Raw genomic sequence first — 22,812 nt, forward strand, 5'->3', positions numbered from 1 at the left:
TGGTAACCTTGATTTAGCTTAAGTACCACCCTACCTTTGTATACATCCTCAAGAACATCTTACATGATTTCAGTGTTTTGTAGCTTTCCAGTAAGGAAGCTTAGCAGTGACTCTGTGACAAAGTGAATGCCCGAGATGGCTTAAAACTGGCACTGGGACCACTGAAACTCAGGTTTAGTGGAATGTAACAAAATATGCACTTGACAGGTGCTGAGGTCTCTGTGCCATCTTCATTCCCTTGGAGTAGGCCATGTGGGCTTCCCTGGGGGACATTTGTCCAAGCTCAGCCCTTCATGCATGTTGTCAGGGGGTCCTGAGGAAGGGCAGGGCCAGAAATGGGGGCTCAGAGGGATGGAGGAGAGAACAGGCTGCTCACTGCAGCATGAACCTGAAGAGTAAGATAATTAAGTGCATTTGTTCATTTCTCCCCATCCTGAATACCTTCTCTTTCCTTCCTCAGAGGGCAGAGCTGACATCTGATAAAGACATGTACCTCGACAACAGCTCCATTGAAGATGCTTCAGGAGTGTATCCTATTGATGATGATGACTATGCCTCTGCATCGGGCTCGGGTAAGGCTAGCTACTGCCACTCTCACGGCCATGCTCCGTGCTTGCACGTGCATGGAGACGCACACAGGCGCAGTGTCCTGGGGCTCACTTCAGGGAGACAGGCAGGTGCACACTGGTTGAGAGCATGCTCTTCGGAGCCTGGGTGTGAGTTTTAGCTCTCCATCACCTCAGCTGTGAGTTCGTGGGAGAGTATCTAACTTGGCTGGACCCCAGTTTCCTCATTTATAGAATGGAAGGCCACTTCCACATAGACTTGTTGTGAGGACTAAAGGGGTCGATGCATCTGGGGCTCTGAGAGCTTGCTGCTTGGCATGCAGTCAGTGTTCTGTCCATGTTAGCTTTTAATTTTTGTGTGTGAAGGCTTTCACAGTGTTATCATGAAAACCACCCTGAAATAAATCCCTCAGGCCCTAGTTTTATAAAACTGCAAACCCCATATTGAAGATTATGGATGAAACCAAGGAGCATTATACTTTCTTAGTCCTAGTGTATTGCTCAAAAGTAGGAGGCGGAATGTGGTAGCCAGGAAAAAATGATGGCAGGGGATAGCCTCATCTCCTCGGTGTATCAACTATCCGTTGCTTCGGCAATGCTGTGTAATAAACCACCTCAAAATGCAGAGACTTACGTCAACAATCGTTTATTCAGCTCATCGTTCTTATGGGTGGGTGTTTTAGGCTGGGCTGAATGGGCTCCCCCACACATGTCAGTGGTCAGCTGCGAGTTGGGTATGCAGCTTGCTGACCTTGGCTGGACTCTGACATGTCTTTGAAGCAGCTGGGAAGATTTGGCTGTGGTCCACATGGTCTCTCATCCTCTAGCAGGCCAGCCATTTGTCCCCAGGCTGGAAGCAGAGATCCCAAGGAAGCAGCAGGGTGCAAAGCCCCTTAGAGCCTGGGCTTAGAATTGGCACAGCATCACCACCCCATTGTATCAGTCAGAGCAAGTCACATGCCTGCTTTCCTTTCATTGCTCCACCTTGTAACGAAGGTGCTACCAAGTCACATGGCAGAGTATGTGGAGACCAGGGGAAATAAAGGATCCTGGCTGTTTTTGCAGTCTGCTGTACCTAGTAAATGTTTTCCCCGTGCCAGGAATGGCCCCTGAGAAGCTGAGAAAGGGTTTGTATGTATATTTAAGTAACGATCAAGTCAGGAATTTGTGGCCAGCAGCATGCTAGGGAAGTGTTATCTAGGACTTTTCCTGCTTTAGGTTTTCATTGTAAATTCAACAGATAGTAAAAGTTATGCTGGACATAGATGTCTGACGATGGGGTTGGCCTGGGCTTCAGAATGACTCAGAACAAATTAAAACCAGCTGTATCTCTAGTAGAGGTCTAGCTGTGTAAGAGTGAGTGCTTTAAGTTAGAAAATGCCAAGTCTGAGTAAGACATGAGAGGTGGTGGCTGACCCAGTAACAATGAGCTTACAGTGCAGTCCTAATGTAAAAATAACCCCGGTTATTCTTGGGAGAGTGATATATATTGCACACACAGATTGAGTGTGAAAAGAGTGTTTCTCCATAGCCCACAACTCTATTAATATATTTCACTCATGGCACCTCCTTTATTCCCCTTAGCACCTCAAAAGTGCTTTGTAACTGTCATCTTCGAAATGTCCCAGGAAATAATAAATATGGGGACTTTTCTGTCCCTGTTTCACAGATCTTAGCATCTAAGAGCTCTTAGAGATCTGTAGCTGTCGTCCAAGTCATTTGGCTGATTTCTGGCAGGATTGCCCTTCAGTTTCATATACGAAAGCAGATACACAGTCCAGTGCTAATCCCGCCTCTCTCCATCAGGATGATAGGGGTTTTGAGGGGGTCATTTGAAATCCCAAACCCACTAACCAGATAGATGGAGTTGAGGCTTCAGTGTGGGCTGGCATTGCTTCCGCTTTGACCCCAGCCTGGGGCAGATGATGGCTGCAGATCAGTTCATGCAGACTCTGGAAAGCCCTTTGCGCTGCCTCGAGGATGTTATTTCTCAACTTAAAAATAGCAGAAGTTGTAGGTCAAATTCGTAGATCATATACTACGGTCAGACATTGTTCCTACCCTTCTAACGTCACTGTTAGGACATTTCTGTTACTGTCTCCATTTTTCTAGGCAAAAACCTGAGGCATAGAGAGATTACGTCACTTGCCTTAGGGCACGCTGTTAGAATGTCATGGGAGCTGGGATGAGGACCTGGGAGTTGGGCTTGAGAGTGTGTTCCCTTCCACTCCTTTGCCAAGCTGCCTCCCTATAGCACAGAACCCCACTCCAGAATCAGGACACCCTGCTGGCTGATGGCCAGCCCCAGCTGGAAACTGGGGTGCCCCATGGTGTTGGCCAGTGTTATCTCTGTTTTCACTCCTATCAAGCTATCCTGTGGGAAAGCAAATGGACCAAATGAAAATGGCCAAAGCCCCAGAGGGTGCTTTCCAGGGTGGACTTAATTAAGGTGGGCATTAGTGGGTATGAAAACTTCACCCATTCACTTAACATTTCCTGGGCCATCGCTATGTGCCAGACACTCTACCGTGTCCCTGGGACACAAGGCTAAGAAAGACCTGGTTGCTGTCCTCAAGAAATCAAGAGCCCAATGGAAGAAATGTAGAAAAGAGGAAAAAATAATTGTAACACCACGTCATGGGCGACATAACCTAGCAAAGTGCTGTGCATCAAACGTTTAGGGTTAAAGGTAGAGCTCTGGTTAAAGATGGCAGGTTGCACACACGCACATACCTTTTCAATACTCAGCTAAAGTGACGTCAAGGAATTGGGCCTAAATTCGCGTGGACAGACAAAGCAGAAGAAGAGACAAAAGCCAGCATTCTGAAAGCTGGGAATCAGATGAGCTGGAAATGATGCCCTTGGCAGATAGGGGAAAGCTGAGTCAGCTGGCGGTGGGGTTGGGGCGGGGCTCCAAGAAGCAACCCACTGAACACAGGGGATCCCCTTGGGGCCTGGGAATGGGTGGCCCTCGATGGGGGTGGAAGTGGTACTGGTACTAACGCAGGATAACTGAAATTTTGTTGGAGAGGCAAGCAGTGCAAGGAGAACTGTGATGAGTGTGAATTGTAGAGCAGGAGTCGGAAGCAGAGACTCCAGAGCCCGAGTGGACATCCCAGTTCCGCCTACATCAGCGGTGTCCCTGGTAAATTGTCCAATACACAAATGCTCTGTGCCTCAGCTTCCTCACGTGTAAACGTGGGGAACAGTTGTACCCACTGCCCTGGGCTACATAGTTAGTGTATGTAAAGTGTTTAGACCAATGCCTAGCACATAATAAATACTAAATAAATGTGGACGGTTTTTTAAAAAGCAGTAGCAGCAAGCAGATTCCCTGATTCCTTACCACCATAATGCAGCCAAGGGACTCATGCTCCCAACCTCAGAAGGAAACTGGAGCTTTATCATCAGGAGAGGATAGAACAGAGGGTCTTTAGACTGGGAGTGTACCAGGCACAGATGGGGCTGGGGTAGGACACCAAAAACAGAGAGAGCTAGGCCCTAGGCTAAGAGTTATTCAATGTTGAGCTATTCCCAGTTGTCTCCTCCCTATCAGTTCTGGAACACTGACAGTCTGGCCTTTACTCTCTTATGGGGAATTGGATCAACTCCAAGGAGACAGCTCTACTATATGGTACTTGCATTGGGAGCTCACCGACAAAACACACAGGTCTGTCTGGACTCACAATGGCCACAATCTGACAAACCTCTCCTGTGTGCCCAGAACTTCTGGTCAGCATTTCAGTGTTTCCCACTTAGAATCGAAAAGACAAGCAAGGCTCCCCGGACATTTATGGAAAAATGTGTAATATGAAAGGTAGAGACCTCCCCACACTCCAAAATTGGAACAGGACAGAAACTCACAATGAGAAGAGAACCTATAAATGTGGTACATTTGGAGAGATAGGAAGATGCTTTAATGGTAAAACAAGAAGAGGAATAAAAAAGGAGCCTTCTAAGAGTTGGAAAGAGCCCTTGGAGAGTAGAAATACTGTGTCAGAAATGAAAAGCTCATTAGAAGATGAGAAGATACAGAGGATATTTATTCAGCAAGTATTTGATAATCGCCCACCACATGGGAGAACAGATACCATTCTAGGAATACGTCAATAAATAAAATGTAGCAATGCTTCACTGGTGGTGGAATAATTTTATTTATTCCTTTTTGTACTTCCATGTTTCCAACTTTCATCCGTGAAAATATATTCTTTTTTAAAAATGTGTCCTTTTTTTAAGTAGAAATTTAAAAACATTTTTAGAAGAGGCTCAGTGACAGAGAGAACTTGGAGAAACGGTTTCACAATGGAGGGGAGGAGGCGGTGGTGTTGCTGCTGGGCAGCAGAGTGTAAGCAGGCCTCTCCCAGGTGGGGACAGCTGGGCTCTGGGTGGGAACATCTGGGTTCTGGGTAGGATGTCTCAGGCAGAGAACAGTGAGAGCTGAAGGTCAGGGTTGAGGGGGAGGTGGTCAAGGAGGCTGCCGGGTTTCTGGTTTGGGCAAGAGAGTGACTGCTTCTGATAAAGATAATAAAGACCGTAGAAGAGCTGCCTCGGGCAGATCAGACATCTGTCTCTCACTTCATAAATGCTAGCCTGAGGGAATGTTCTACTTTACAAAACCGCTTCTCCTTCACGACACATTCCCCACACTCCTACTTTGGTGATTCATAGTCGTAGCTATTGTGAACCAAGGGAGTCCTGAAAGCCCTTAGAATTTTTTGTTTCTCCTTGAAAACATTTCTGTAAGAAAATGATTCATTGTAGAAGGAGCAGCTCAAGCATGTTGTAGGTAAAACCTTGATGGAAAACCAGGTAAGCTGATCTAAAAGAGCAATGCGTTTCTGGAGCCCTCATTTCTAATAATGTATTTACGTATCATTTTATGTATATGAAATGCTTTCAGATATTTATCATATTTGAACCTCTGGGGATTAGTTATGGCTTTTTCCCACTTAGAGATGAAGAAACTAATAGTCAAGCATTAATTGCCCGAGGTCACAGAGCTAATAAATGCCAGGACCAGTACTAAGTTTGTTGATGTGTTTGTTTAGTGCCAAATCCCACATTCATTCCAACACATCCTGCCATCTCTTCTCTATCTAGTGAATATACACACTGAAAGTAAAGGAAACAGTTGATAGAATAAAATATATTACTATGTATAGTAAATATATTACTATATTTACTATTTAAATATAGTAAATATATTACTATATTTACTATCATAAAAATATAGTAAATATAGTCAAAACAGTTGATATAGNATGAAGAAACTAATAGTCAAGCATTAATTGCCCGAGGTCACAGAGCTAATAAATGCCAGGACCAGTACTAAGTTTGTTGATGTGTTTGTTTAGTGCCAAATCCCACATTCATTCCAACACATCCTGCCATCTCTTCTCTATCTAGTGAATATACACACTGAAAGTAAAGGAAACAGTTGATAGAGTAAAATATATTACTATGTATAGTAAATATATTACTATATTTACTATCGTAAAAATACAGTAAATATAGTCAAAACAGTTGATATAGTAAAATACAATAAAAACAGTTGATATAGTATAGAGTAAAATATTTATAAAAAACAAACCATAGTCGGAGCCATTGTACTGTTCCCAGCACCTGACCTCTGACTTTCTCAACTGTCTGTTACATTAACCTGCTTCTGTGCGAATTTGAGGTATTCACTGTTTGTTTCTGTCTGAGGAAGCGGGTTGGTTTGATTACAGAGTTTGAGTTTGTTTGAGATTTTACAAATTTGACAAAATGGTGAACTTAAAAAGTATGTTGCACTTCTTTGAATGTCAGAAATGATCAAATGTAAAATATAAAAAAAAGAAAGAAAAGTGTAAACTAGTGCTGATGACAGTCGGCAGTTAGTGCTGAATCTTAAGGGAGACTTGACGTTCTGTGTCCAGGTGGGAAGAATGAACCTGCCACAGAGACAGAAAGTCGAGAGGGGAGAGGAAAGCCAGGAAGTCAAAGGCACAGAGGCCTGGAGATCAGGTATCAAGAAGGAGATGGTGGCCGGCAAGCGACCAGGGGAGCTAGGAGGTTCAATTAGATGAGAACCACTCTAGAAGGTGCCATTGGATCTAGAAACGTGGAGGACATTGGTGACCTTAACAAAGTCGAACCACCAGTGTGATGGCAGGGACACTCTGACTAGAGAGAATGGAGCAGATGGAGAGGAAATGAGCGAGGGAGGGGCTCCAGCGCCCCTGGAAGACCGAGGGCAGCTCCCTCAGATAGGGGTCACCGTGAAACTGTTCTCCTTGTTCGGTTATTGGTTAGTTATGTTTTGAAACAGGACAAGTAGCATGTAGAAGGGAAGGGATTTCACGGATCAGGAAAGACTGCACATTGCAAATGAAGGGTTACTTGAGAATGTTCATGGGAATAGTATTTTTTGAAATTGCCAGGCTACCCACAGATCCACTTTTAAATCACTTGTTCATCACAGTGAAGACCGCTGAATTCTTTTTAAGGGGAAAATTCTCTACTTTAAAGGTTATATTTATTTATTTTTAGAGAAGGGGAGGGAGGGAGAAAGAGAGGGAGAGAAACATCAATGTGCATGATAAACATAGATCGGTTGCCTCTCCCACGTTCCCAAGCAAGGGCCTGGCCGGCAACCCCGGCATGTGCCCTGACCCAGAATTTGGTCCCTCAGAGTGACACCCAACCCACTGAACCACAGCAGTCAGGGCAAAGCCTGCCGAATTCTTGATGAGCAGGTATTTTAAAAGAACATGCCTCTGTCAGTGTCAACAATAGACAGTATTGTCTCTTTATGTGGAAATCTGCATCTTGATTATATAGCATGTCCTATATTTCACATGCTCAGCTCATCTTTGCCGCCTTCTCTAGGAGCTGATGAGGACATGGAGAGTCCTGAGCTGACCACATCTCGGCCACTTCCAAAGATCTCGTTCACCAGCACTGCTCCGAGAGTGGAAACCACCACGCTGAAGATTCAGAACAAGATGCCTGCTCAGACGAAGGTATGTTTTGTCTTGCATCGTATTATCAGGTCACTGATAATACATTGAATGTCATTATCATTGTATTATCATTTAGTCATATGGAATAGTCCTTTTAAGAGGCCCCATATAAAACTATGTGAGGGCAAATGATATTTCTGTTATATCATCATAAATGGCATTTACTTACTGTTTATGATTGTTTTGACTTTTGCCCACTGACTGCTCCTTTTGTGAGTTAGGTAGACTTTGTTTTGAGAGCAAGTTTAGGTTCCAGTGAAATTGAGTGGGAAGCACAGAGAGTGTCTTTCGCCACCTGGCCCCACCTATGTCCAGCCTCCCCCACTATCAGCAGCCTCCCCTAGCGTGTACATTTGTTGTAATCAAGGAACCTACATCCACATGTCATTAACATCTGAAGCCCATAGTTTACATTCTTTGGGTTGTCATTCTTTGGGTTCTGACAAAGGTATAATGACATGTGTCCACCGTCATAGGATCATACAGAACCGTTTTATTGTCCCCAAAGTCTTTGGTGCTCTGCCTATTCTCCTCCACTAAAATCTGGCAACTGCTGATCTTTTCACTGTCTCCATAGTGTTGCTTTTTCCTGAACAGCACATAGCTGGAATCATACAGTATGTAGCCCTCTCAGATAGGCTTCTTTCGCTTAATAATAGGCATTTAAGGTTCCCCCGTGTCTTTTCATGGCTTGATAGCTTATTCTCTGTACTTTTAGTACTGAGGCCTAGCTCAGATATGACTATTTTTAAAGGGTGGTCCTTTTTAAGGGACTCACAGCTAAATTAAGGAACAAAACCCTTGTGGTTTTTTATTTGGCTCAAGACAAGAAAATTTATTTTTGTTTCGTAAAGAGTCTGTTCCGAGTTAAAACCAGTGTGGACTTTACTTATGTTGAAACAGGTTACGGAATGAGGAAACTCCAGATACTAGTTGCAATAACTTTTTTCTCCAAGTCTCCGCCAGCCCATCATCAGTCGTATGCAAGCTCTGATCTCTTTCAGTGATACTGATGAATCTGAGTGCATCTCTATGTAGTATTCATTTTGAGAGCTGACTTACTAAGAAATAAGAACAGAGCAAAGGTACAACTAGCTAATGAAACTGTAAGACTTGTGATTTTGGCCTTATTAATGTTACATTGCAATTAGCTGGCCCCCTACAAGTTTAGGTGAGCTTTTTAATTTGGAAAATGCATAGTAAAGTTTGAAGAAGGCCCAGGTTTCAAATCCTGGATCCGGTCAAATCTCTGAGCTTCTCTGAGCCTATTTCTCTTGCATCATTGAGAAGATTAGAGGTGAGGGCAGGCTACATGGCCTCTGAGACCTGGTAAACATTCTGTAAGCCTTGACTGAACTTGGTTTTAGCGGCCAAGACCGAGCCAATTCACCAAATAAACACGTGTAACAACTATAATAGTAGACTTTGTGCACAGTCCAGGGCAGCATGTGGCTTATGAAAACTAAGCAACACAGTGGCCCCTTTGGGAGCTCACCCACCTGTTGGTGCCCAGCTTTAGCAGCAGATAGGATGTGAAAGGCTGTGCTGTGCAGGTAGTGATAGGCCTTCTCTGGAGTAAGAGGTGCCCTTCTGCTGGCAGGAACACAGGTGGGCTTCCTGCCCCTTCATTTCCTGCCCTTATCAGAGAGCCTTTGCCTTCCCCGCCTCTTTTCCCCTCCCCCATCCTTCATCCTCCGTCTTCTGGTGACTGTGAACAGGATGGTGACTAACGCAGCTGGAAGGCTGTGTCTCCAGATGTGGAGCCGCCAGGTCAGCCGTCTCCAGACTGAGTGCTCCCGGTGGGACTAAGAAGGGTCAGTAGCTGATCAGCCTCACAGGTCAGGAGATAGGAAAGACAGAGTCAGCTCTGTGAGCCCTGAGGCAGCCCCACCGAGCCTGGTGCGTGCACGGCGGCCGCTCCATAAATGTATTAAGTTGAATGAATGAAGAAAAAAGAAGGGAGAAGGTGAGAAATGCACAGTAACAGGTGCAGCTGACGGTAGGACGGCTGACCACCTCACAGCGGGCGTGGCGCAGTTTTCCAGGGTGGATGTTGAACATGCGTTTGGCTTCACTACGTTCTTACTTGGACCATTTGCCGGGACTAGTCTGTAGAGGTGAGGGACCATTTAGACTCACTAACTTGAGGTAAGAAACTCAGTTTTGGCTTTTAGTGATAAAAAGTAGTATCTTAAGCTAAATCTAATATAACTTAGAGTCCTGGTCAGTTGACAGCAATGGATTAAACATTGATTTAAATGTTTAAAAATTGGCTTTAAGGAAGTAATTGTGTCAGATCAATATAAAGAAGATAGGTATTTGGCAGATGAACTCAGAAATTAAGGATGTCTAAACATCTTAATATATTTGTATTCCTAGTATCATTTGTGTTCAATGTAATCATAATCAGTTTCATTCATTTATGGGGATTTATTGAGGGCTACTCATTATGTGTCAAATACCATTCTAGGTACTGATAATTGATAATATTGACAATGAAAAAACATTTGTAATAGTGATTACACTTTTATTTTGTTGTGACAAGGCACAGCTAAATTAGACATTGCCTTTAGGATACTACTCGGGGAGAGGTTGTTTTTGTATGGGGCTCACAGTGGCATTAATGTCACCATTCTAGATATGCTTCCTAGTTTGTTGTAAATTTATGTGACAAAAACAAAAAGAACACAGTTCATTGTTCAAGCAGAACATCGCTCTTAATCTTTTCCTCCTGTTACATTTCCATGGCATTTAAACAAGCAGACACGGGTGTGACAGATCTTTACTTGGCTTCGTTTAATCATCTGTGCTGCCTTTGGTACTTTCATTTTGCACGAATGTGCAAGAGTTAAGGTATTTACGATTAATTCTGTGCCATAGAAAGAATTCTTCTTAGAGAAGCCCCTGCTTCCATGCAATAAAACCTTCCATTTTTACATGTTTTCTCCAGAGCATCTGGAAGCTATGCTGTGATGGACCATCCCTCTCAGTTCACGGTGCCCCAATTCTGTGTAGCCCTCCGGCCCCAGACACTAACACCCCTGAGGTGCATGCAGCTTCCTGGCTGCTGGATTGGAAGCTAAGTCAGGGGAATTGAAGTGTTAGCTCTCTCAAATGATTCCAGGGACTCAGAAAACCTGAGGGGACATTATGTAATTTTTCTTGACAATGGGACAGAGAGGATGTGGATAAGTTAAACTCAGTCCCTGATATCATAGTAGCTGCTTGTGTGCCACCAGAACTTGCTTCCCTCCTTCCCTTCCCTCGTCACACACTGGAGTATTCACCCATTTGTGTTTTCCCTTCCCTTTCCTAGTCTTTAGGGCCAGTGCTAATGAGCAGTGGAAACATTAGTAGGTTAAAGCCTAGACAATCCATTCTCTTATCTGTTGAATTGTCAGTCCTTCTGACAGGCAGTGGGTTAGAGATGGGGTTTCACAAGAAGAAAAGAGAAAACTCAAGCAGTGTACTGCCCAGGAGCATTCCTCTTTTGCTTTCTTTTTGTACGTGAAAGCTTGGGAGGATCTTTTCATGTTTTCTTCTCCCACAATGATGTGAGGGAACGGTGAGATTTGTGTTGCATTTTGTGAAGCTATGAATGATAATTTTATCCACAGTCTATTTTTGTAAGTTACAGCGTGTTGAGGTTTCAGTCACTGGAAGGTTTCTTGTGGTTTAGGAAAGTAAGCACTCTATCTCACTTGACTACATCTGAGCTTCGCTGGAAGCCTAGTGCTCTGTTCACTGAGGCAGGGACCCCCTGACCTCACCTACTCTGAAGTTCAAATGGGTCCACCTGGTCTAGTTCCTGGTTCTTTCTAGAGATGTCCATGACCATGAAGCACCCCAAGAAGGTGCGATTTTTTAAAGGTTATTTAACTGTCTAGCTGTAAGTAGCAGACTGCCATGTTGGGTGAACCCTGGCTTTCAGAAAGCAGTCAGTCTTAATGAAGGCCCTAGCTCAGAGTCCTAATGAAGATGGTTGGCTGTCCTTAGGAAGAGAAGTGGCACTGAAAAGGATTATCGTCTTCGATAATAGCCCAGTGCAACTGACAGTGTTTTCTATCAATAGTAATGACTGACGAGAACTCCAGGCTCACAGAGAATAAGCAACTCGTGTGAACTGAGATCACCTAACCCAGTAGTTTTCAAGCCATAGAATTGTTTGGAGAGCTTTATAAAAAACAACAATAATGAAAATCACTAGTAGTTTTCCCACCCCAAACCCATGGAAACAGTCTCTGGTGGTGGGACTTGCATTTTTTTTAACTTTGTAGATTTCATTGTAACTGTAGGTCATTCACACAGGATGGGCAGTGATGGAGCTGATTATTAGAAAGCCAACAGCTGATTGATGTGTTGATGTTGTAGACTGTGAAGTGTCCTGGGGTTTCAGAGAGGTGAAAGATGAGGAAGGGCTTTGTCAAGGGCAAATGGACAGTGAAAGAAGTGGAGGATTTGGAGGATTTGGATCGGAGTTGGGAGAAATGCATGAACCAAGGCACAGGTGTTAACGCCAGTTTTGGTAAGTGGCCATAGAGAGGGGTGTGTGAGGTTTCCTCCTGGGCATGAAGCTGGGGGGAGACTACAAGCTCCCCAATATGTGCAGTTATAGGGTCATTGCAAGAACTAATGTGTTACAGACCTGAACAAGGCTGCGGAAATGAGAATGCAAGGGAGGAATGTAGTTGGAGAGAGTGGTGAGGGGCAAATTGGCAGGGCTGTGACACAGCAAACTGATACAGTTTGGAATGTGCAAAAATAACAACTTTGGGGGAGGCCCAAAAGAAGAGTTGGAAATAGAAAAGAAGGTTGATCTGATTCAGTGCTGCAGCCAAGGATTAGTGTCTTATAGGCTGCTGGGTAGATAACAAAGCTGACTGTAGATGAGGTTTTGAGAGTTATTATCTTAGATTTATACTTACAGAATTGTGGGATACCCAAGGGCCTGAGTGTTCTTCATTGGTTGAACAAACACTAAGATCCAGAAACGTGGTGCGACTTAGGGTCACATGGGAGCTACTTGCAGAACCCAGGTCCCCTGAAGCTCTAGTTCAGGGTTCGCTGAACACATAAGAATGCATAAGTGAAAGAGAGAATTATACCCATAGGGTAAGCCTGAGGGCCTCTCCCCACAGAGTGGGATCAGGAAGAACCCTTCAGAGCACCTGCAGAGAATGCCTAAAAGGAAGCTGTCACAGTGCCCTCTGTCACAAGGCAGGGGACTAAGGAGAATTGAGACAGTGCCACTAGGTTGGAGCAGCCAGAGAGAGATGGTGGCCAGAAGAGTGGTGAGAAAGTACAGATCTCATGAAACATCAATTAAAACAACTAACCACGCACTTAGGATTGTTATGAACTCACTCTCTATCTTGCCTGCACATGTGATGGCTGTTACATAAAACGATGAACTACATGGGTTTACCGTAGGACTCACCCACTTGGTAAAAACATTACACAAAGTGATTATCCCAATTATTTCCTAAACCTATTGTGTTTTTTTGTGGGGGGGGAGCAACTTTGAAATATACTCATTATCTTTTAAATACATTAATGAAAATCTTTACAATCTTTCCCTTTTCCCATACCAGTCACCTGAAGAAACGGATAAGGACGACGCTCACCGCTATGACTCAGGACGAAAAGTGGACCCAGCTGAAGAGAATACAAATGTGTTTACTGAGAAGCACCCAGACAACCTGTTTAAAAGAACAGAAGTCCTGGCAGGTGAGCAGTCTGGTAGGGGTTAGGTGAGAGGACCCTTAAACAGGCTCCCTGTTTGTCTGAGTGAGATTTAGAGGTGTGGGCAAAGGTTGCTGAATGTCACCTTTCTACTAAAAGCCGTTGGGGGGTTGGGGGTCACACTCCAGAGTGAGAGGTAAGAGTTAAGCAAATGTCTTTATTTTCTGTCAACTCCCTCAGCCTTGGCCTTGACCAGCTATTGTGGGGATCTTGGGGTGGGGGAAGAGGAAAGTTAAGATTTTTCCAGAACAGCTGGGCATGGAGGATGGCATGATGTGAGCCGATCAGTCAGTCTTGCTCCAAGGCATTGCAAAATAGAAGAAAAAGTTCCTCACGGAAAAGGCAGTTGACATAAGCAACACCAAGGCATTAAAGATGGTTCTCAAATTAACTTATCTGGTGAAAGTATTAGCATTTGCTGTTGAAAGGGAAGATTTGCAAGATTTAAGAACACTTAATCCTGGAAAGGATAGTCCCAAATCCAAGTCTGGGGGTGGGGGGGTGGGGAGCGGAAATTGCTTGCTTTTTTCCTATTTACTCTTACAAAATTTAAATAAATCGTGTCATGCTTTGTGTTTTCATTGAAAAAGCAGTTAGAAAGTTAGACTGTGAAATGTGAGAACGGAAAAGACTAAAGAATTTTACAGTATGGAATTCATCGAGTTCACGGCCAGATTTTTCTTATTGAGGCTTTTGGGTGATGCTATTAATACAAATCAAAGAGGGTCATGTACCTTTCTGAGGAATGTCAGAGCTGCGCAATTGCTTCATTGAATCCAGTTTTTACATTTTGGGGGGCTTTCAAATTAATCCTTTTCTGAAAGTGTTGTAAAATAGTTTTGACAACAGGCCTGACAAAGCTACTTCTGCAGCCATTGAATCTCCTTTAAAAGCAATCTCCCTGTCGGTGCGTTTCAGCTGTCATCGCAGGCGGAGTGATCGGCTTCCTCTTTGCCATTTTCCTCATCCTGCTGCTGGTGTACCGCATGAGAAAGAAGGATGAGGGAAGCTATGACCTCGGAGAGCGCAAGCCATCCAGTGCTGCTTACCAGAAGGCACCTACTAAGGAGTTTTATGCGTGAAACTCCCGCTTAGTGTCTCTATTTATGAGATCACTGAACTTTTAAAAATAAAGCTTTTGCATAGAATAATGAAGATCTTTGGTTTTTGTTTTTTTCATTGAAGAGCCATTCTGGCGCTTCAATGATAAAAGTCCCATTGTATTTAAAACTTTTCATGTATTTCTTTAGAACATAAAATTACAACTTAACATCTGCAGTGTTCTGTGAATAGCAGTGGCAAAATATTATGTTATGAAAATTCTCAATATTCATGGAATCAGTTTAAACTTTTATGCGCAAATATGGGATGATTGTTTTTATTCAGTGGTTCAAAGAGGAAAGCTGTTTGATTTGTGTCCGCATGTCTCCGACCGACCCAGCCAGGTTGGTCTTAGTTTGTTAATTTATCTGTTGTTCCCTCCTCCTCTGCTCTCTCCTCCTGTCCCTTGGAAAACAAAACTCTCCGCCTTTTGTAGCTGTTACGGTGCAATTTGTCTTCGGATAATTCAGATAACGGTAATTTAGTGTATATGTGATTTTCAAATATGTGAACTTTAACCTCCACTTTGTATAAATTTTTAAGTGTCGGACTATCCATTTTACACTTGCTTTGTTTTTCATTACCTGTAGCTTCAGGCAGATTTGCAACAGCAAATTAATGTGTAAAATTGGATTATTACCAGAAAACTGTTTAGTCCAATCTAATCAGATCCTCTTTTGGGAGGATTTGATGTGAGTTACTGACAAGCCTCAGCAAACCCAAAGATGCTAACAGTATTTTGACAAGTTGCTGCAGATTCCTTTGGCCGCTGTATTTGTTCATTTCTTGCAATTTGAAGGTATGAGTAGGGGTTTAAGGAAAAATCAGTTTTTGTTCTTAAAAAATGCATTTAAGTTGTAAACGTCTTTTTAAGCCTTTGAAGTGCCTATGATTCTATGTAACTCGTCACAGACTGGTGTTAATGAGTATATATAACAGTTAAAAAAAGTTGGTATTTTATAAGCACAGACAATTCTAATGGTAACTTTTTTGTAGACTTACGCATAGACATAAATTGTAATTTGGGAACATAAAAACTACTGAATAAATCATGTGGCCTAATAATTGAAAATGTCACTGTTATAAATTTTGTACATTTCGACCAAATGTACATCTCCCCCTTGCCATTGACCGTCCGCTCTCCAGGATGACGTGGGTTTGATTTCTTAGCGTTCCACAGCATCAGTACATCACCACCGACGAGCTCCTCATTAGAGGCTGGTACAGCTTCACTTCTGAATTGGCCAGAGGAATTCTGAATGTATCATCTTGTGTGTATTGGGGTGTGGTGGGGATGGTGATGTTTGCGGCCCTTACAGCAGAGCTGATGGCAGCATTGAGACAGATGCCTGCTTTCGCAAACAACGTTTAGGGCTATCAATTCCAAAGAACTGAAGGGAGCTTTCTTGATGTCGGTATCTAAGGTTTAGTTTTATCAATTGACTTACCTTTGAAACTATGCTCCAAATCTCTCCTGAAGCTTCACCGAAGAACCACGAAATGGAATACCATCATTCACACCACGGGGAAGGACGGAAGGGCTGGCAGGCTCTCTGTATGAAAAGGAGGGCCTCCCTGCTTAGGGTTGAAATTGTGCGCAAACAATGATGCGTGAGGGGGAGAGGGAAGGAGGGTCCCCTGCCTGGGTACTGCTTTCTAACTGAACATTGCCTTTTTCTATGTTACCATTAATTTTGCTTTACATTGTGAGTTTCCAAAGTAGGAAGGAGATGGAAAAAAGGCAACCTTTGCAACATGTAATTTACTTTACATAAATATGAAGTATTTCATTTAGAGAACATTCCCTGGAATTGCCACAGAACTCATTTCTTTACAAAAATGTAAAGCAACACCTGGAACAGTGTTTACTTAAATTCTTAATGGCCTTAATTCTCAAATTCCTGCCCCATCACTTACAGAACAAATTCGCATGGGAGTGATTAAAAGGAAGTGATAGCACCCTCTAAAGCTGCATGTTATCCCTCAGTTGCAAGGTAAAGAATCCGGTGAGCATACCTCTAACAGTGCAAAGCATAGTGAAACTCAGTTCGTAGAATAACAACTGCTTGGAAACTCAATGCCAGGAAGAGAAAAATTCTGCCAAATATTTTGTCACTGCTGTAAAGCAAAATATTTGTTAAAGTGCCAAAATAAAGTCTGTCATGCTGAAAGTAAAAAAAAAAAAAATCATTGTATAGACTGACATCCAGTTTTCTTCAACTGTATGTTTTCTGCCTACTTTAATTATTTTTTAATTTTTAAATGCAATAAATAGTGCTATAAAAAGTGTTAGTTATGATTACCGAGTTCAGAAAAATTTTGGTCGACTATAAATATTAAAGCCAATGTGAAAATTTCCTGTTTCCTTAACCACATGTAAATGATTTCCTTTGTGTGAATATGGCTTTGTGTTTGAGAGATCTGCAATATTTAAACTGGCCAGTTTTCCGCATCTGGGGGGAAGTGGGATGAGCCCACTTGTTTTGAAAAGTTTCAGCCACAGTGAATAGTACCTGAACTTCAGGATTAGGACCTGGTTAATACGACTGAATTTAGGTTGGACAAGTTTGCAGAAATTGGCATCTGTGAATGCTAAATGTTGATAGTTTCAGATCAGCTGTTCAGTGAATTTGTAATGCACATTTTCTTGCAAAGCAGACGAAATGCACTTGCTTATCATGGATATAGTTTCATTGTGCAGAGTTTGGGAAACTAAGCTAGATACGTAGAACAGAATCAATGACCTTACTCTGGTTGCCCAAGGCCCCACCAATGGTGCCGGTTCACGCGAGAACAGGTGCAGCAACAATGCCACGGTTTTTATGAGCTTACTTCTTCACTATCTTGGACATTTTGAAACCTTAAGGGAAACTTCTGTTAGGAGAAAAAAATATTCAAACCTGAAAATATTGCAGGGCTAAATGGATGAGCAGGATCTTTTTTATAGCTTGATTAGAATTATATTGTATAATAGAGTGGTCGAAGAGTATATTTTTAATACCTTGGGTTTCCAAAGGCACTGACTTCAGGCAACAGAAGCTGCGACTGGAGCTGCTAAGCTTTTCCAGGCAGCGATGAGACCCCAAGAGGTTTCTGATTAAAAATAATCATGCCAGATGATAAGTGGAGTGTTATGAATTGAGCAATCACTAAGGCTTTTTTCAGTGCTAATGTTTTATTACAATAGTGAAATTTGAGATTTGGTCCTTTCTGGGGAATTAGATTTTGCTGGCAGAGGACATTTTTAAAGGAGTAGAACAACTGCCTGCCATTTAGTGGTGAAAACAGTGTTAACATGAATTTTGCCCCACCCTCCTAACTCTGGCTGACTTCACATTGAACGACTTATGGTTCTAAGATTCCATCCCTTTTTGTTTGTGTACTGCACATGGTCTGTAGCAGGGCTTCTTCTGACAGAGCAAGTGTGGTCGCTTTGGGAGCAATTGGGTTCCCTGAGAATCAGCTAGAAGGGTATAACCCAAGCAGTCGTTCTAACACACAAATGACGGAGTGAAGCTTTAGGCTTTGGTTCTTCAGCTTTGGGCTTCGGTTGTACTGAGCACAGGCTCATGAATTGTCGTAGCCTTAGCAAAATGGGTTTTGCCAAGTCCGGTGGTGAACTAGGTAGCCAGAGATGCTGCCCTCATGGGGTTTCGAGAGGGGTGCAGAGTGGAAACTAAATCGGTGAATAAAACAAGTGGGAATTATCAGTCCATGGCAATTTCCATAAAGGACATAATGCAGGCCAATGTAAGCCACTGAAAGATTGCATCGGCCCAGATAGGCTGAGCATTTTGCAGGAACAATCTTAAAAGTCTTAGCTACTTAAAACAGCACAGGTTTATTTCTTGCTCATGTGATGTGTCTATGGGTTGGCAGTTCTCTGAATAATTGTCATCCTCAGGTCAGTGGAGTAGCCATTATCTGGAACGCTGGCCATCACTGAGGTAGCGAGGAAAGTAGCAGTGAAGCACCCGGTGGCTCTGAAGNCAGTCCTTGGCAATTTCCATAAAGGACATAATGCAGGCCAATGTAAGCCACTGAAAGATTGCATCGGCCCAGATAGGCTGAGCATTTTGCAGGAACAATCTTAAAAGTCTTAGCTACTTAAAACAGCACAGGTTTATTTCTTGCTCATGTGATGTGTCTATGGGTTGGCAGTTCTCTGAATAATTGTCATCCTCAGGTCAGTGGAGTAGCCATTTTCTGGAATGCTGGCCGTCACTGAGGTAGCGGGGAAAGTAGCAGTGAAGCACCCGGTGGCTCTGAAGGTTCCCACCCAGCAGTGACATGTTGCTTCCACCCACATTTCATTGGCCAAAGCAGTTCATGTGGCCACACCTGACTTCCAGGCTACCGAGAAGTGCCACCCTATTTTGTTCCCTTCAAAGGAAGAAGGGATACTTATGAACGACTATAATTACGACAGCCTGGTCAGGAGAGGTTTCTGGGAGGTTAGGGCTGAAGGGTGCAGAACCAGTGGTACTAACTCGGGCCAAGCATTCCAGGCTGTGGGAAGCCCTAAAGTGGGAAGGAGCTTAGTGTGTTGAAAGAACAGTAGCAAGACCAGTGGTCCAAGAGATGGAATAAGAAGGCTGAGTTGTGTAATGGCCTTACATTTTTGTTCACTTGCACTTTATTCTCCTCAAGGAAGCTGGGCTAATCTCTACAATAGATTCAGATTTACAATTTGATTTTTATGTTACTCCCTTCAATGGCTCCTATAGCACTTAAAATAAACTCCTGACTCCTGACACTTGTCCTCCAGATCTTCAAGAACTGACCACTGGACCGCGCATGATAAGGAGAGACAGTGGGGTAGCGTGGCCACTTAGGAAGCCACGATTGTCACCTCAGGGAGAAATGATGGCGGCTTGGCCTCAGATGGTAATAGTAAAGATGGAGAAGACTGGAGAGGAACTGTTTGGGGAGATGGAATCAACTGGTCTTGTAAAAGGTTGGAAGGAGTGGGGAGTGAAGAAAGAACAGAAGCAAAGATAATCCCCGTTTTTGGCTGAGCTGCGTGAGTCATGTATTTAAGAACGGCAATATCGGGAGGGGGGTGGGCCTGGCTGGTAAAACAAGAGTTCCCTTTGGGCTGCATTAAGATAGGACTGCTCAGCACCCAAGTGGAGATGTCAGGTGAGCAACTGAATGAATCTAGAGCTCAGAGAGGAGGTCTGAGCTGGAGATACTAATTTAGGAGTATCGTCCATTGTTGGTGTGCTGACTTACTCCTCTTTTCCTACTCTGCTCAGTACCCAAGTTAGAATGGGGAGAGGGTTGACCCATGCAAACTACATTTCCCAAGCTTCTTTGCCAATGGCTTCTGGGAAAGTTTGGCCAATAGAAGGTACTGGCAGAAGACTAAAGGTCAGCAGGAAGAGAGAAGCCAGAGTCCTTTGTCCTCTCCCTGCTTTACATTAGTGAATCTTCTCTACGGTGTGAATTCCCAGGGACCAGTTCTCCAAGTTCCCAGCTCCCACTGTCCTAAACTCTCATAAACCTCACTTTCCCTCTTTATCTCTCACCTTTAGGGAGGGGAGCTGCGGTTGGTATTCTCTGGGTTATTTCACCCTCCCCAGTTTGCCCTTCCAGCCCTTCCAACCTGTTTGTAACTAATTCCCTGGAGTACATCCCCTCTCTGCATTACCCTCCTGTGTTCTATTTTCCTTCCCGGCCCCAACTGATGACCGAGGAGTGAACAGCGTGTACATGGTATTAAAAGCCACAGGACTAGACGAGAATATCTGGAGAGGTAAGTAGACAAAGAAGGAGGATGGCCCTGGCTTGGCCGCCTTGCACCATCTGTCCTTTTTAGATGAACCATTACCAGGTTCATTCTTCAGCTCTGGTCATAGGACTGGATTTTCATTCCAGCAGATGCTTAGCAGGGAAATAATCTTTAAATTGCAGAGGGGAAAAATCTCCATAATGTGTCACAGAGAGCTCATTTTTGAGCAAATCAATAAACAAGCTCAAGTACTCACTTCTGCCAGGACACTAATAACCTACAGTATGTACTGGGTTTTTTTTTTTAGCAATTGGGTAAAGGAGTAAGAACTATTTGAATATTCAGAAAATAACTCTATTATCTGTGTTTAATGAGAAAATAGCAAACAAAATAGGAGTTCTTCCACTCTTAGCCTTATCCAAGGCCATTGCAAGCAGAACTCTTGCCTCTTTAGTGATATTCTGCTCATGTAAATGCCAGACTCAGCTGGGGTTTCCTCCCTGCAGGCCAACTGCAAGGAAAAGCAGTAGATGGACTTGACTCCAGGTCAGACCCAGAACTTGGGGATCATAAAAAATCTTTTCTGATGACCCATTTCAGCCCTTTTCTTTTTTTAATATGTCACTTTTCCTCTGCTTACCTCATTTTTTTCATGTGTAAGATAAAAATAGTAACACCTCCTACATTGGCTTATGGGAATTCAATGATGCACATATAATGAGGTGGTGCACTTAGCATCTGGAAGGACATCAACACAGGCCCGTCTCTTTATTCACTCCCTGCACCAAAGTTTTCCCATGCACTCACTGTGTAGCATGCTTCCAGGCCCTGGGAATATAGGCACCGATGAAATGAAGTCCCTGCTCTCAACAAACTTATATTCTAGTGGGAAGAGACAGACAATAAACACGTAATACAGCGATGAGATGGTGACATTTCAGCAGAGGCTTGAAGGTGGTGAGGGATTAAGTCATGATGGGTCAGGGAGGAACTCTGGGGACTGGGGAGCATTTCAGGAACTCAAGACATAGCCAGTGCTAAGGCCCTGAGGGTGGCTGAGAAGCAAGTGACTTAGAGGCTGCAGTGGTGGGCAGCAAGTGAAGGGTCCATGGGCTAGATGGTGCCTGTATGTCCTCATAGCCAATGTAAGGACCTTGGAGGACTGTTGCGGGATTTAGAACCAAAAAGTGGCATTATCTTGTCCATGCTTAAAATTCTTAAGCATTCTTAAGACCTTAAACCTTGGCAGGTATCAGAATCACCCAGAGAACTTATTAAAACACAAGTTTCCAGGCCCCACCTCCAGAGTTTCTGTAGGTGGCATTTCCAACATCTTTCCTAGGGACAGCTACTGCTGTTGGTCCCACTGGGGAACCACTGCTTCAAAGGGGTTGCTTTGATACTGTGTTGAGAATAGGTTGATTGCAGGTGGTAGATGTCAGCAGAAACACAGCAGGAAGACTGGGGAGACATCACTGCGGTATTCAGGGAGAGAGACAATCATGGGGGATGAAGTGGTGAGAAGTGATCGGGTCCTGGAGAGCCCAAGTGGCCACCAAGTCTGGAGAACCCAGGTGAAAACATAATAAATGGCTTATTGACACAGTACATTGCAATATACTCGTCTCCCAGATGGCCACAAGCTCTAGACTCTTCCCTTCTTCTTAGGATGTCAGGATCACTGTCCTGATCCAGCCCCCAACAACCTCACTCCTTTCTCTTCACTTCTATATCTTTCAGCATATAGCTTTACCCAGGCTTGTGTAATATGTGCCTTCTTTTGCCTTCAGTTCTAAGGGTGTCAAGGACACAGACCAGGTGTGATTCATTTTGCCACTCGTCACCCGCCCTTAGTGCCCAGCCCAGGTCCCAGCACAGGATGACGATGCATACACGCATCATCTGTGCTCTTACCAGCCTCTTACTCAATTCCTCTCTGCAATTTAGTAAGAACTCATGTCCTAGACCTTTAGCCAAACAAAACAAAACAAACAATTTATATTATGTCAAAAGTCTAAACAGAATTCGGGTAAGTAGGTGTTCACAGATACTTGTTAAAACCTTGGACTTGAACTTTGTCTACTTAAAACACAGAAAGTACTTTGATGGGATAATGGTTTTCTTACAGATACATTTTATCATTTTTTAGATAAATATTTAGCATTTATGCAGGGAGCTTATTAGGGTTGTCTTCCTTTGTTCTTTCAACATTTCCGTTACTGTGCCACATAATCACCATGCTGGATCCATGCTGTTCTGAGATCAAAAACTACCCTTTTTATGAACCTCTCTCCCATTTATGTGAACGAGGCTGGGCTGTAAACATGGTATGAAAAAAATTCTTATATGCCATCTTGATTGCTAACATCTGTTCAAATTTCCATTCATAAATTTAAAATTCAGGCTTCTGCAGCCATCTGTTTTCTTGCAACAATCTGAGAAGAAGAAAAGCCTAAGGCAGCTGTGCAGGTGGGAGCAGAGTTTCTGCCTGGCTTGGCCAACCTTCCTGAGCCCTTGCCTTGCTTTCTCTTCTCTCCCTCGCGGAGCAGGCGTGCCTTTTCTTCTTCAAGCAGGGGTTTTGTGCGGCAGTCCCCTGTCATGCTGGAAGGAGGGATCGGGAAATGGCCAATCTTTTTTTTTTAATCCACACCTGTTTTTAGTTCAT

General features: G+C 43.5%; 1 protein-coding gene across 1 annotated transcript in view; it reads left to right on the top strand.

Moving 5' to 3' along the window:
* Positions 1 to 16,139, top strand: part of SDC2 (syndecan 2) — a 110,855-nt gene extending 94,716 nt beyond the window's left edge. Inside the window, exons 2-5 of the mRNA XM_037048240.1 lie at positions 461 to 572; positions 7,437 to 7,570; positions 13,162 to 13,297; positions 14,231 to 16,139. Coding sequence (XP_036904135.1) covers positions 461 to 572; positions 7,437 to 7,570; positions 13,162 to 13,297; positions 14,231 to 14,394 — 546 coding nt within the window. The 3' untranslated portion in view covers positions 14,395 to 16,139. The remainder of the gene's footprint in view (positions 1 to 460; positions 573 to 7,436; positions 7,571 to 13,161; positions 13,298 to 14,230) is intronic.
* The last annotated feature ends 6,673 nt before the right edge of the window (positions 16,140 to 22,812 follow it).

The sequence above is a fragment of the Sturnira hondurensis genome, unplaced genomic scaffold (assembly GCF_014824575.4).
Source record: "Sturnira hondurensis isolate 20B ecotype Veracruz unplaced genomic scaffold, ASM1482457v3 Scaffold0006413, whole genome shotgun sequence".
Classification (NCBI taxonomy): domain Eukaryota; kingdom Metazoa; phylum Chordata; class Mammalia; order Chiroptera; family Phyllostomidae; genus Sturnira; species Sturnira hondurensis.